This window comes from Monopterus albus, unplaced genomic scaffold, assembly GCF_001952655.1.
Source record: "Monopterus albus unplaced genomic scaffold, M_albus_1.0 scaffold8.1, whole genome shotgun sequence".
Classification (NCBI taxonomy): Eukaryota; Metazoa; Chordata; class Actinopteri; order Synbranchiformes; family Synbranchidae; genus Monopterus; species Monopterus albus.
The window spans coordinates 1224923-1238929 of record NW_018127888.1 but is presented as its reverse complement, the minus strand read 5'-3'; the positions used below and the strand labels follow the sequence as shown (position 1 = coordinate 1238929).

At 38.4% G+C, this 14007-nt stretch overlaps 1 protein-coding gene across 3 annotated transcripts; it reads left to right on the top strand.

Annotated features, from left to right (window-relative positions):
• The first annotated feature begins 1113 nt into the window (after positions 1–1113).
• Positions 1114–14001, top strand: mpzl3 (myelin protein zero-like 3). 3 transcript variants are annotated; one of them, XM_020587532.1, is made up of 7 exons: positions 1118–1367; positions 4342–4508; positions 9971–10184; positions 11125–11281; positions 11744–11776; positions 12235–12301; positions 12530–14001. In XM_020587532.1, the coding sequence occupies exons 1-7, from the start codon at positions 1298–1300 to the stop codon at positions 12605–12607; spliced, it is 786 nt and encodes a 261-aa protein (XP_020443188.1). In that variant the 5' UTR covers positions 1118–1297; the 3' UTR covers positions 12608–14001. The 3 variants fall into 3 exon arrangements, with proteins under 3 accessions (XP_020443205.1, XP_020443188.1, XP_020443196.1); XM_020587549.1 differs by lacking the exon at positions 4342–4508 and having other exon boundaries at positions 1114–1367; XM_020587540.1 differs by lacking the exon at positions 11744–11776 and having other exon boundaries at positions 1120–1367.
• The last annotated feature ends 6 nt before the right edge of the window (positions 14002–14007 follow it).

The window sequence follows — 14007 nt, the reverse complement described above, 5'->3', positions numbered from 1 at the left end:
ATGATGTCATGGGGTAGGACTAGATAAGTCTAACTTCTTCCTACTCTGTTCAAGCATGTACTAGGTATAAGTAAATTGATACTGGATTATTATTGTTGGATATGTGTGAAATTACATGTGTTGACATATCAACTGTTTTACATGCTTGAATGAATAAATCAAATCAAAAAATCTAATCAAATGAGCCTATAGGCCTGGCTGCTTTTCCATTTTAATCAAGTTAGGGAGCCTGTGTTTAACATGAGGAATAAACATTTCCCTCAAACTCAGCTTTTACAGTACTCCAAATTAGTTTATACAATAAAATGTACTTTTTTTTTTTACACAGGAGATTATTTGCATAGGAGATGTTTGTTTTCTAGTGGCACCCTGTTGTTATGTATTTAATGCTTCATAAAATATCAGTCTATATACAGTAACTCTGTCAAACTAGGGAGTAGAGCTTCCACTGTTTTAAAAAAACAAACAGAAAAGCAGGCTGGGGAGACGGAGGTCCTCAGGCCTCCACACAGCGAGGGGCTGGAAACAGAAGAAAATATATTATACTTTCATATGGTTTTATTTTGGCTCCACAGTCCATGTTAATAAGAGTGTTAATGAGTGTTAATAAGAGACTTATGGTCATGATCATCAACATCATTATCTATAAATTAAATAATTTCACGTAAGAAGTTGAGTGTGTCTAATAAAGAACCAAATTGCAACCTACTTAACAGTTTCATCTAAAACATGCTGCAATGATTAAACACTTATCTAACATTATCTTCAGCAATAATTTAATCCATCCATATGAAAAAGCTAGAAAGTATTTTAATATCATCTTTCATTTTTCTGCCCCTTTTAAGTTTTACTGGACTCATTTATTATTCCTCCAGTGGCATGTTTATGTACTATATATATCATTTTATTTTGATGATGGCTTATAGCCGTATCCTAGCTACAAAGGTCTATTTTTATAGTGGGATATTAAAGTAGCAGCGCCTACAATATTACACATATAACCTCACAAATTTTGGCTTGAGACATCTACACTGTTGAGTCACTGTGAGCATCAATATTTAATAGAACTTTTTTCGTAGGTGTGTTTCTTTCCCCTACTCCATTTAACCTGGAAAGGGAGTGCAGTCTCAGCAGATCCACTTCCTGGTGCACCTGTTTGCCAACCGAGACTGGGACGCCGACTCATATTAAAAAAAAAAAAAAAAAAAAAAGACTATGGGTGGAATTTGACCGACGCCTTGACGCACCTTTGACATTTCTTTTCGTCACAGGAGTTAATCCGTTTTCATATCTTAAAATGCGTGGACTACCCCGGGGGAACACGACTCTTAATGTCGTTTTACTGCTGTATTTCCTCGGTTGTTTCGGTGAGTAAACAGGCCGGAGCAGGCTTTCATATTTCAGTTTCACAACAGGTTTCAACAGAGCCGTTTAGCTGAATGTCTGTGCCATTAGGGTGGTACCGCCAGTAGCAGCACTTATTACCCTTGGTTTGAAGTTTCTGTAATGTTACTCCACTGTAAAGTTCACGGAAATACAGTGCACAGCCCTGTAAACACCAACGCCATGATGAATTCTGTTTGGTACAGCTGTAATGAAAACTAATTCTACAGCCCTGCCACATCTGTTTAAGAAGCGCAAGATTCACTTTTTGAAATGGTCGGAAACGTCTATAAAATGAACTATATATTTACAAACTGATGTTAGAGTTGTTTGGGATTCTGTTTAGTATGTAGCCTGTTATCATAAAGGTACTTCTGACACATTTTAATGTCTGTGAGTTAAGGACTTAACTTGTGAAAAGAAGTGAAACTACCCCTTAGGTTATAATAGTCAGCTACAGTAGGAACAGCCCATAATAATGACCAGCCAGTGTAAGTAACCAGGCTTGGAGGGTTCTGACAACTGCTATGCAGTAAGATAATAGTGTTGCCTTTTTGCCAAGTACATTACAACATGGCTCTGAACTGTGGGCAGATGTTTGCCTGTCTCTGGAAACATCTGCCTTTTTTTTAATTGAAGGAGTAAAAAATGAGAGATGCATACATTAATGCTTAGAACATAGGCAACATGAAACTGTAGGAGCAGGCTAGTATCATTATGCTTTGTCTTTATGTGGTACACACGTATTTTGTTCTGCCAGGATGTATTATAAGTTTATTTATTTATTGTGCCAGGGTCACAACAGGGCAGATGCCATCACAATATGATGCTGTCTTTCTCCTGAGATTTTGTTTGTGTCTCCCTTGATGAAATTCCCATAACTTGCTGTTGAAGAACCCAGGTGTCAACATGGCCACTTATGAGCTGCTACTGCCATTTATTGCTTGATTGTAATGTCTTCAAGCTCAAGAGCAGTTCAGCTTTCAAGGCTGTTCTCCTTGATTTCCACTTTTATGAAGCAATGGCTTTTGTTTGTTTTGTAGTATCGCTTACCTTCGAGTCTTTGTAGAGGAATTGGTTTGATATCTCTCAGGCTACATCTGATGGAGTCAGTGGTGTGTATGCGATCAGATGTGGCTGCTGATTGCCAGGATTATTTTGCTCTCACAAAGTCCTGGTGGTGGTGGTAGGGGGTTGGGATGATCTGGGGGCTTTACTTTGAAATGGAGAAGGATTCATTTATTTCTAAAAACAATAGTCTATGAATATCACTGATTGCAAATGAAGCCAGGTTTAGCCATGTTACACGTAGCAGCGTGGCTCTGGGGATGGCAGTGTCTGTTGGTTGGTTCAAAACCTAGACTGAAATATCTCAACAGCTGTTGGGTGGATTGCCATTAAACAGATTTTAATGGTCCCCTGGGGCCTGGGAGTTAAAAAGTTTTCATTTCAATCAGATCCAATAAGAACTTTTGTGATCCAAGATCAGACAACTCACAGACAGATTTTGTCCCGGTATTCCAAAGCAATTCAGGATAAGATCACCCTGATCCAGATTCAGACTTTTCAGGATGACCAGATCCTGAATATCAGTGTTCTAATCTTACCTGCCAATAGTGGATATGAAGAACAGCATAAGGAAGATGGACATTTTCCCCTAAATGGGAGACAGAGTGGTTGTGCAGTGTGAGATGCTGTCATCCACCATTTACTTCTGAAGGTTGATGACAGATGATGGACTTGTGCCTTTTTTTTATTGAAGATATTTTTGTTTAATCAAAGTTACATTACCCTTTGAGATAATTTTAGAATCACAAACTCATTATTTGGGTGAATACACTGTTCTGAGCGGTCTGCAAGAGGCCACTGCAAATGTCAGAAAAATAAATGAAAACTTATCAAGTGTGAAAAGGCTACAAATAATATATTATTTCCACTTACAAACTTTAAAGTCTTATTTACATTGAACAACGTTTAAATGATTTGTGTAGCACATTTTGCTCTGGTAATCCACTAGAAAGCCACCCCTCCAGTGGGATCAAGGTAATCCCACGTCATCTTTCATTCTGAGTAAAAAAAAAAAAATCAGTTTGATGGCTTGCTGTGAAATTTGCTACGGATATTAAAAGGCCTGTTGTACTTGAATGATAAATTACCAAACAAAGATGGTTAACCTGGTTAGCATGAATGATACTGTCACTGTGAGCTTGTTAGCTCGGTTCAAAGCTCTGCTGTGCCCAAGCACAACTTCAGTGAGCTGCTTGTGTGGTTGTAGTCTCTCAGTCTAATTTCCATGGGTAAATCCCAGTTTCCTTAATTGTATCTATGTTTCTCTCACTTGCATCATTTCCTTATGTCTGCCCACATAAGATACAAGGGCCTAATGTGAGCACAGAGGAATCAAGGAAACATGTTTTGAGAGACATGATACGTCGTTTCCTCCCATCCTTCATCTGAAGCGTCCAGTCACCACCAAGCAGTGTGTCGGTCCATAAAAGACAGTCCCTTAGTTATTGAGTGTTGTTGTGGACGCTGCTGTGGCAGGACTCCTTTGGTTTTCTGAATGAAGTGATAACAATATCAAATCATCTAGAGAGAGACATGGATGTAGCTTTATCTGCAGTTGTCAGGCCCCAGACAGACAGATGTGTTGCAAGTCTGTCAAGCACAGCAAGAGAGGCGGGAGAGAGACTTGTATCAGCATCTCGCTCAGTGCAGGAATTTGCTGTGCTGTTATGCTGCCACAGTGTGGGCACATTTTTACATATTGTCACTTTTTCTTTTACTTACTGTTTTGCTTATAGTAAGTTATTAATGTCACTCACAATATACCCTCCTTCTCTTGTCTATTTCCACTCCCTTTTCTTATTCTTCTTGAACACCTTGACCTTTTCTGCTGCCATGTTTGTCATGCTGCCATCTTTTTCTGCTTTTCCTTTTCTACCTTTTGATGTGCAGCCCCTTCCTTAGTTTCCTCCATCACAGTGAGTACTCCAGCAGAGCTCCATGCATCTAAAGGGGATAGAGTCACATTGTCCTGCTCTTTCACTTCCACAAGTAGGCCAACCAGTAAGATGACAGTTGACTGGTCTTACAGGCCCCAGACTGGAGGGCCACCACAGACAGTGAGTATACATTTATCACAATCTTGTGAGACGAAAGGATGGAGCCTATTACAGACAGTTTCCCTGTTTAAATGTCAGAATGTTGTTTTAATTCAAGCTGCAGTTGTAGTACAAATGTAAAGATGCTTGCTCTGTCCTTGATTTGATTTGATTTGATTTATTCTTTCAAGCATGTAAAACAGTTGATATGACAACACACATAATTTTACACATAATCCAATATCAATTTGCTTATACCTAGTACATGCTTGAATGGAAGTGTTAACATTCATACACCACACCCACAATGTTCCATCTAATTAATCATTAAACCTGTTCTTGCATATATCTTGATTGACACATACCTTTATATTTATGTTTAAACTCGTCAATTCTATTACTATTTTTTATGTCCACACTTAAATTATTCCATAGTTTTACCCCACTTATGGAAATACAAAATCTTTTTTTGGTTGTACATATAGCATGAATTTTTAAATTTAACTGACCCCTTAAATTGTATCCCCCTTCCCTTTCATTAAATAGTTTTTGAATTCCATCAGGTAATAAATTGTGCCTGGCTTTATACATAAACACAGCAGTCTTATATCCCACTAAATCAAAACATTTTAACAATTTAGACTGTATGAAAGCTACATTGGTGTGATCCCTATACCCCATCTTATGCACAATTCTTATCGCTCTTTTTTGTAATATATATACAATGGTTGAAGTGAGCTTTTGTATGTATTTCCTTGCATTGGAGAGAAATGTACTTTTTCCAAAACAATTTGGTCAGAATATTCTCCATAGAATACATGCTATTGACTTGTTCTGGGATTTCATGTATTCATCTACATTTTAAAAGGTAACTGTACAAGAGAATAAAACAAAAACAGATGCTCTGCAGTGCAGCAGCTGAATGTTGATGCTCATCTGGTTGCTAATTGGATGTTTATTAGTTATGCCCTGATCATAATTAACATTATGACAAAAGACAATATTCTGCTTTTGTCCAAATAAACAACAGTGACACCGTGGCTCTTTACCAATTTACTTTTAATGCGGTGGTCATGGATGTTTGTATTGAATTTGTCATTTATGTCGACTAATACAGGTTCTCATTAACCACTTATTTTGTGAATATTTGGACCTGATGTTAATAGTTAAAACCTGTGACTGTGTACAAATATTTGACATTTTACAGGCTAAATAATTAGACAGTCAACAAAAGACTTGTTCAGCAGAGACAACGATCATTAGTTGCAGTTTTAAATGCTATTATTTAATGTGAATGGAACTTCAGGTGCCACTAACTTATTTCCTCATAATTTTTGACCTCTGATGGACTTTTATTGCTCACTCTGTATAAACCTGTTTGAATATTTCGTTTCCACTGTGATAGTAATACATACCCAGAACCAAACTCAGGTCAGGGATATTTTTAATGTAGGTACTGTATGTCCCAGTATGTTGGGTTTATCAGTAGGCCTCTCCAGTTTTTCAGTTTGTTTTTTTTTTGTTCAGCTGCCTTAATACCCTTTCCTCTGTGGTGGCATTGTGGTTTTGTTTGAAAAGTGTTTGGATGTATCCATCCCAGCCCATAACTGCACTAAGTCATCTAACCCCACATACTCTGGGGTCAGTTTCAGTGACCAATCGACTAAAAATCCACCACATAATTTAAGCAGTTCCATTTGAGCTTGAAGATAACCATCACATGTGGTTCCATATAATTGCATCTGAAGCACGGGAATCCATATTGTGGTAGCTGCAACCCTATATCCCATCATTCCCTTATAGGAGCACTCAGAGTAAAGTAGAGGCTAATGTTTTTTTTTTTGCTCTTCTGATAAGGAGTGCTGTTGGTCTAGTCTTTAAGTTGTAGTTTTCTGGTCTCAAAGTGTGTAGGGGGAGCAGGAGAAAAAGGACTGGGTGCTGAGGTGTGTATGCATGTGTGTGTCAGTCAGCAGAAAGTACCTCACAAAGTTGAACAGTTTTGTAAAAAGGTGTGCCTGCTCCTATCCCAGGAAAAACTACACCAGTGCTTGTATTTCCTTCAGCCCAGCCCAGTTAGTTTGCTCTTTTTCACTCATAAATAAAATGCATCTGTTTCTTGGTATGGCACGTAGACAAACCCAAGTCTGGAAGTTTCTGATTTCTGTTTCTAAGACTTAATTTACTTTCTATCCAATTTCATTAGTGGTTTTGGCTCATTTATTGGTTTGTTTGTCCACAGCAGTATATCTCACTGGGAGAGACAATGAATAAGCATGTGAAAAGCTCCATCAGAGAATATAATTTTGCTGCCAAAGCTTTGGCGTCAGTCTGAATTGCTGCAGTGCTACAGTAGCGTGCACAATTACCTCTGCCCTGATGAGAATTAATATTGTAGATTAGAGAAGAGAGGCTGGATGTTTAATAGAATAACAGTGGAAGCTGATGGTAATTGGAGGATTTAGCAGTTGACTTCTGCTGAATGATGCAATATGAAAAATAATTGTTAATAATGACATTGTTGTGAGGTTTTTCCATGTCAATGGAATCTTTTGTCTGAAATGTCTCAGATTTGTAGTATAGGTGGAGACATTCTGTGTTGTATCATTTCTCACGAGTTTAAAAGGACTGTTGGTTCCTACATTTGTCTCCAGACTGAGCACTCTCTACCAGGTCCTCAAACAGTCAGCTGTGGCTGAATAACAGTGCAGGGAGATGACCAGGTTTATCTCAGCCAGGCCTACAATCACTCTCAGACTGCAGCTGATACACACACAGTTGTAAAGCCATAAAGCTGGATCATTGTCAGCGATTGTTCAGTTGATTGCATTTGCTTTTGTTAATCCCTCATGTCGGAGATAGCCATGTTCCCGGGTTGTCCGTCCGTTCCTATGGCCCATTCTTGTGAATGCAATATTTCAGGGACACCACACCCTGAGGGAATTTCTTCAGATTTGGCACAAGCGTCCACCTGGACTCAAAGATGAATAGATTAGATTTTGGTGGCCACAGACCAAGGTCAGTGACCTCACTTCTGTGCCATGCTTGTGAATTTGACTGGGTGGAGGAGGCATACAACCGCAAAGTGGTAATTCTAGGTTTGTTTTTATTGCAAGGCCCTGTGATACTGTCTTTAGTGTGTAAAAACTAGAGCAGTAAATATGCTCTACTCACACCCTCGTGTGCATGATTCTTGATTTAGATCATATAATTAAATAGTGTACAAATAAAGCATATTTGTAAAGGATTTTTGTACTTTTTTTTTTCATATACAGTATAAGAGGCTTAGATCTAAGGCTCGCATACGTTTGTTACTAAGCTTAGTTTTCATCTTCATCCTCTTGAACCCATTCATTCTGTTTTTTTTTTAAATCTGTATTGGTTCAAATAGTTTTTCTGAATCATGGCACTTATCTGTGGAATGATAAAATGTACAGATCAAGGTCATAGTGGGAACAACACTTCAGGAGCACGTGGTCTGATTCTGTTACTGAGGGAAGACACCATGCATGTCATTGGCTCCCTGTGGTTCTGCCCATTGTTGTGAATTTGGATAAACATCCAGACCCATCCACTTGTTAGGCTAAAGCAGGTGGAGTGATATGGAATATGTTTATGTTATAAGATGATGATTTCCTTTCACTAGAATGAGCCTTATTTTAAGAGTGTGTTCAGTCTAATGGAAGCATCTCTGTGAATTGGCAGGAAAACACATCTTTGGTGATTTTAGAAGAAATCAATAACTCCCTTCTGCTCTGCTTTTAGAGATGAAAGCCATGCAGCTCTGATCATATCCTGCTAATAATCTAAAAGCCTCTTGTTGTCTTCATGTCCCTCACACGACTCAACAGCTCAGTACAAGGCACCGTAGACAGGAGGAACCTCCAGCCACTCCTAATACATGACCGCTTATTCTTTTTCTTTATCCTAATGAAAGAGTTCCTTTTCTTGTCTAGTTGTAATATCATTGTTAACCATTTCAAGTTGTTGAAGTTTGAAACACTTGATTCTATAAGTTACACTGGGAAAAAATTGAAATCTTTTCATTTCAGATGTTTTCCATCCAAGTCCCTTGTTACTGGTGATTAATCAAGGCCTCATACAACTTATTAAAACACAAACTCCCCACTCATGATTTCCTCTGTGAAAACCATTTACTGTGGTGTTTCCACATTTTCATTTGCCATTCTACACCCACACAAGCAACAGACTCATACTCTATTTGTTGTGCTTTGAAGGGGTCAAGGTCAGCTTGATGTGGGAGTAATGAAGGGATGGAGTTTGTTGTTGAAAACAGACTGAGGTAGTAAACTAAAATTCAGTTTTTGAGATGTGCATTTTCAGTTTTTGCCTCTGCAAAATAAAGCATGGATTTTCTTTGCTTGTCACATTTATATTCATATTCCTTATACTGAACATAGATCCTGCTTCACTCTAGTGACAGCATTGCCAGAAGAAAATGTCCCACCATCTGCCCCACTGCTTGTTGCTCTACACAGTTTCCTTTAGGCAGTAAAATAACTTAAGACTGATTATGCTTATTATATGCTTTCTGAATAAGAGAACTGATCATTAGTTAAACATTATTTATAGGTTTTGCCCTCCTGCTGAGATAACTGTACATGTCTGAGACGAGACAGAGGGTAAGAAATGCTCATTACATCACTGATTATGTCCGTTATTGAGGTCCTGTATTTTGTGGTTCTCTCTTTGTTCCAAACACCAAGTCTAATAAACTAATATAATTTTAAAATTTTCTTGGCCAATTCTGATTTTCTTTCTTTCTAAGAGCATTAGCTGACAGCATGCACAGACATTTTTATCACTTTTCTTTAATGAAAAATTTAATTGTAATATAAAGCATTGTATCAAAGTTTTACATTTTCCATCTTTCTCACTTTTTTTAGTTGGAGGATTGTAAAAAAAGTGCAATATTTGTACTCCAAATATAAACGGGTGCAACAGACTATTGGTACTGAGCACACAGTTCTTTTTAAAGTGCGTGTGGTTTGTATTTGCTGTGTTATACCATGGGTTGGATACACTTTAGCCAGTAGTTCCCTTATTGTGTGCTATTTGTCAGAGATTTGAACATAGTTTCTCCTTCTCTAAGGTGTTTCTGTAGGCTTCTCTGTGCGTTTTGTGTTCACCAAGCACTACCAATGTGCGAGTGAACAGGCACCTGGTATAGACACGAGCGTGAGTCTCACTCGAGGTGCATGTGAGATGTTATGTGCTGCACGCATTTGGTCTGACTCTGTGCCAAACTGTGCACAGCATGGTTCTAAATCTGATTTGGCACAGAATCAGATATCTGAGAGCGATCAGCCGGTCACTGATCAAAACCGGCCATTTCTGATTTCTGCCGATCAATTGGTGCATCTTTTAATACTTTTACAGCCTTTCTCAAGGTGCACTCTGTTTACCCCACCCATTTGTTTATACAAATACCTATTATTACTTTATGTTCTTTCTCCTCCCTCCAGTTTTTCCACTTCTCATCACAGGCATTCCCACCACCTGAAGGTCAATTCTTTGGTCGTATCTGGTGGCAGGGAAGCCCGGCACGTGGGGATGCCTCCATTTCTCTCATCAATGCCACACTGAATGACAATGGGACATTTACATGCTCTGTTAGAAACCCTCCTGATGTCCATGGTTTCCCACTTTCACACACTGTACTCACCGTCACGCCAAAGGGTAAGATGCTGCACGTACTGTGCATACATAGAATCATGACCACACGTAGTGAAATGAAGAGAAAAATAACTGTGTACAGTACAGAATCATTTTGTTCTTCAACCTGTGCATGCATGTAACATAACAGTAGTCAAAGCTGGACTCATGATGTAGTCCACATGCATCATTGTAAACTCATATTTAACTTTTAAAACAAGTTTTATACCTCTGATCTTGTCCTGATTTCACCTTTGTGGATTTGGCTCACAATGTATATGCAGTCTAAGAATAAAAAGTTTAAGGTTCAACTGCCATTTTTAGATATCAGACTAATCCAGAAACTTATTTAATGTTGTGTGAGTCTGTTAGGATGTTATTCAGACTCACACATATTCCCACGTCTCTGCCGTCAGCAGACTGTAGATGGCTGAAGGCAGGGATATAGTGGAGAACAACTTATCAAATTTAAGTTACCCAACTTTATAAACTGATCTAAATGTTTTAGACCCCAATTTATAGTTGTCATGGTAAGAATTAAAATATTACTATAGGGTAAATGATCACAGAGGTTCTTTAAATCTTCTTCTATTTTGGAAAATACAAAGTGATTTTAGATGAGACGATTGCTATAACTCTCGTACTGTAGTATATACGTATGTAACTGGGGTCAGCAGCTGGTTAGCTTAGTTTAGCAGAAAGACTAGAAACAGGGAAACGGCTAGCATGGTTCTCTCCAAAGGTGACTGAATCTCCACACTTTAAAGCTTATAACTTATGCCCTGGTTGGGAGTGTGCCTCAGTCAAAGCAGAGGACCTTACAGACCAACAAACAAGATATGCTTTCTGTTAAGATAAGCTACAGTAACTGGCTGCTGGTTTCAGAAATATATTGTTCTGCTTATGTCTGGTCATAAACAGCTTGTTAATGTGTGTCTAATGACCTCACATCATCTCCCACCAGTGCCCAGCATGCGCTTCTCTGATGTTGCGGTCCTCCTGGCTTTCATCCTCCTCCCCTCCTTTATAATCACCCTCATTCTGATTGGACGAATGCTCTGTCCCAAGAAACGGCACAACCAATCAAAGGCTTACAGATCACCCATAGAGGTCACAGAGGGGTGAGTAGATTTATTCAACCAGTCACTGCTGTGGGTCTCTGGGGTGTAATGATAGTCACTGCAGGCTTTGATGGTTAGAGATATGTGCCTGGATAGCTAATGTGATGAAGGTTAAACAAGAACTGAAGTTGTTAGGGATTTGACTTGCTGTAGAACATAATCATGCATCAGTGGGTCTAACACTAGAGCCTGTAATTAGCTGATCTTCAGGCAGGTTTATAGCGTAGCACTGCTGTTCCCTCACACAGGAGCCGGTATTTGTTCTTGAATGACTGTCAAGCAACATGGCGACTCTGGAATATGTGTTGAAAAAATTGCCTAAATAACGTGGACCAGCTTGTTTGAACTAAGACCAGCAACAGTTAGGCCTGTTATTTCTGTTTTTTATTAATCAGAAGAAGTCAATCTACTATTTGATCACTCTGTAGCTACTATTTTTCTTTTTTCCTCCTTATTTTATAGTACTTGGAGTACTGTCCAGACTGCAGCACCTCCGTAAGCGCTTCGTTTTGTTTGCGTTATTCTCTTTATTTGTGGCCGACCCCACAATAAGATGACCGTGTAATCCTCACTGTGTCTTCAAGTTCCATCTTACAGAAGGAAATGCCACATTTTTATGAATTATTATTTTGGGATATACACACATTCACTTTGTGGCAGTAGCTAGATGAGAAAATGAATACCATTCATGTTTATACAACAGATATGAAATAAATAGGGCTATGAAAATCAGAAGCCAGGTTCAGGTATTTTTGGTGTCAATTAGTGAAAGTCAACATGAAAGAGGCGTAGCTCAAAAGTAATTTATTGTTCAAATGACCTTTTCCTCATTCAGCTCTGTGAGGAGCATGTAAATATTGGGTCAAAAGGTAGAAAGCTAACTTTTCATGGTAATTGTGAGGGTGATTATTGTCTTTACTGGCATTCATTCTTGTCTGTTCTGCATTCATCAGAGAGGAGCACGGCACTTGCCCACCAAAGGCCAAAGTAAAGACCGCATGCTTTGAACTATTTCTGATGGTACAGTACTGACATTTCATTGTCTTCCAACTATGAATAACTTGATGTGACACGTCTGCCAGATCCATTTTACATGCTGAATTTTACACTCTCTCTGTGACCGACAACAGGACTTAAGGGTTTAAAAAGTATTGATTTTTATTTTTACTGTAGCTGTTTTGTGTCTGCATCTGTGTTTGTTCATCAGTATGTAGTTTCATCTGGCTGTCTTGTTTTCTGTCTGTTCAGGACTCAGATGATGAACGGGAATATTACAACCTAAGGAGGTCTCCCATAGATGAAGGTATTACTGAGTCTAAGTGCTAGAGAACCCTGGTGGTTGGGAGATGCAACTGCAGCCTCTGGGCCTATCGATGCCTTATAGTGGGAGGTACTGAATGGAAAATAAGACTGGACTTGTGTCTTTTTATTTTATTTTATTTTTGCCACAGTCGGCCACTTACCCAGTCACTTTGGTGATGGAGTTCACATTTTGTGGTGACCGCTTTGGAGTAGAACTTGTATTTTTGTCTTCAGACAGTCTTAATTTTGCATGCCAAGCATTATATTTACTCTAATAAATATACATAATATGTTGATGTACCTTTTGCCTGTAAGCGCCTACATTTACAAAGGCTTTTCAAAATCCAGTTCACAGTTTTTATCAGAATCAGAATCAATCCACTGTGCTATGAAAAAAAGGACATATTAATTCCCAAATTTCAGAGCTTGTGCTCTTGAAGAGAGAATTTAAATTTTTTTTTTCTGTCTGTACAGGAAAACAGCCAGTATCATTCTGTCAGGTCCCAACTAACCCATACAAACACACAGATGTATATTTTTGTATCTTAATGATTTGTATGTTTTACTCTTATTGTGAAGGACATAGATATGTTTTGTCTAATTTATTGCCTGTGCCAGAGCTGCTGTATCTGTCAGTGTCTGTACTGAGCTGTAGTGGAATGTTCTTCTTCTGTTCTTAATGTTTGGAGAGATAAGTTTGATTTGGACACTAGTTGTGACAACTTAACACTATTTATAAATAATTCTGTATATACAGAGTATTTGATATATTTTCAGACTGTACATGTCAACAGTAAATATGTGTGTTTGTGCCTGTAATCCTACTGCCCAGTATACTTTGGGGATGTCCAGATATGGTCTTTCATGGAAGGCGTTATTTTATGTGATGTAACAGGACTGAGACTCTGTTTTGAATGCAGAGCTGGCTTGTGTCAGTTTAATTTTTTTTAGCAGCATTTATGCCTAAATTGTTTATGAGCAGATTCATTTGATTTTCTGAGGATGAACATCACTTTTTAAAAAGATGCTTCCAAGTTCATATAAAGAATTTGTTAAATTTATGCTCTGTATAGCATCAGGAAATGGAGAGGGTTTGTTGGTAAAACCCCCATTTTCTCCTGCTGTCTTTGTTTGGTCTCTTGCACTATTCACGTATATTCATGTGTGAATATTCCTTTAAAAGCTCTGAGGACAGACTGGATTTTCTGAACTGTACCCACAAATTGTGGCAGCATCTGTCTCGTCTCCTCAGTCCTGGCACTTTAGGGTCATGGAAAGGCCTGATAAAGAGCTACCAATGAAATACACAAAACAATAAGTTCTTGTTCTTTGTCATTTCTGTTCTATTCATTATTCAGCTCTTTTATGCCCTCTGTGCTTTAATAATTCACACACTGCTATGGTGAAACAATTATCATTCCTGC

Coding starts and splice junctions, on each gene's coding strand:
- mpzl3 (XM_020587532.1), top strand. CDS start 1,298: ATGCGTGGACTACCCCGGGGGAACACGACTCTTAATGTCGTTTTACTG. Junction 11,282..11,743: donor CCCATAGAGGTCACAGAGGG/GTGAGTAGATTT, acceptor CTTATTTTATAG/TACTTGGAGTACTGTCCAGA. Junction 11,777..12,234: donor GTCCAGACTGCAGCACCTCC/GTAAGCGCTTCG, acceptor TGCATTCATCAG/AGAGGAGCACGGCACTTGCC.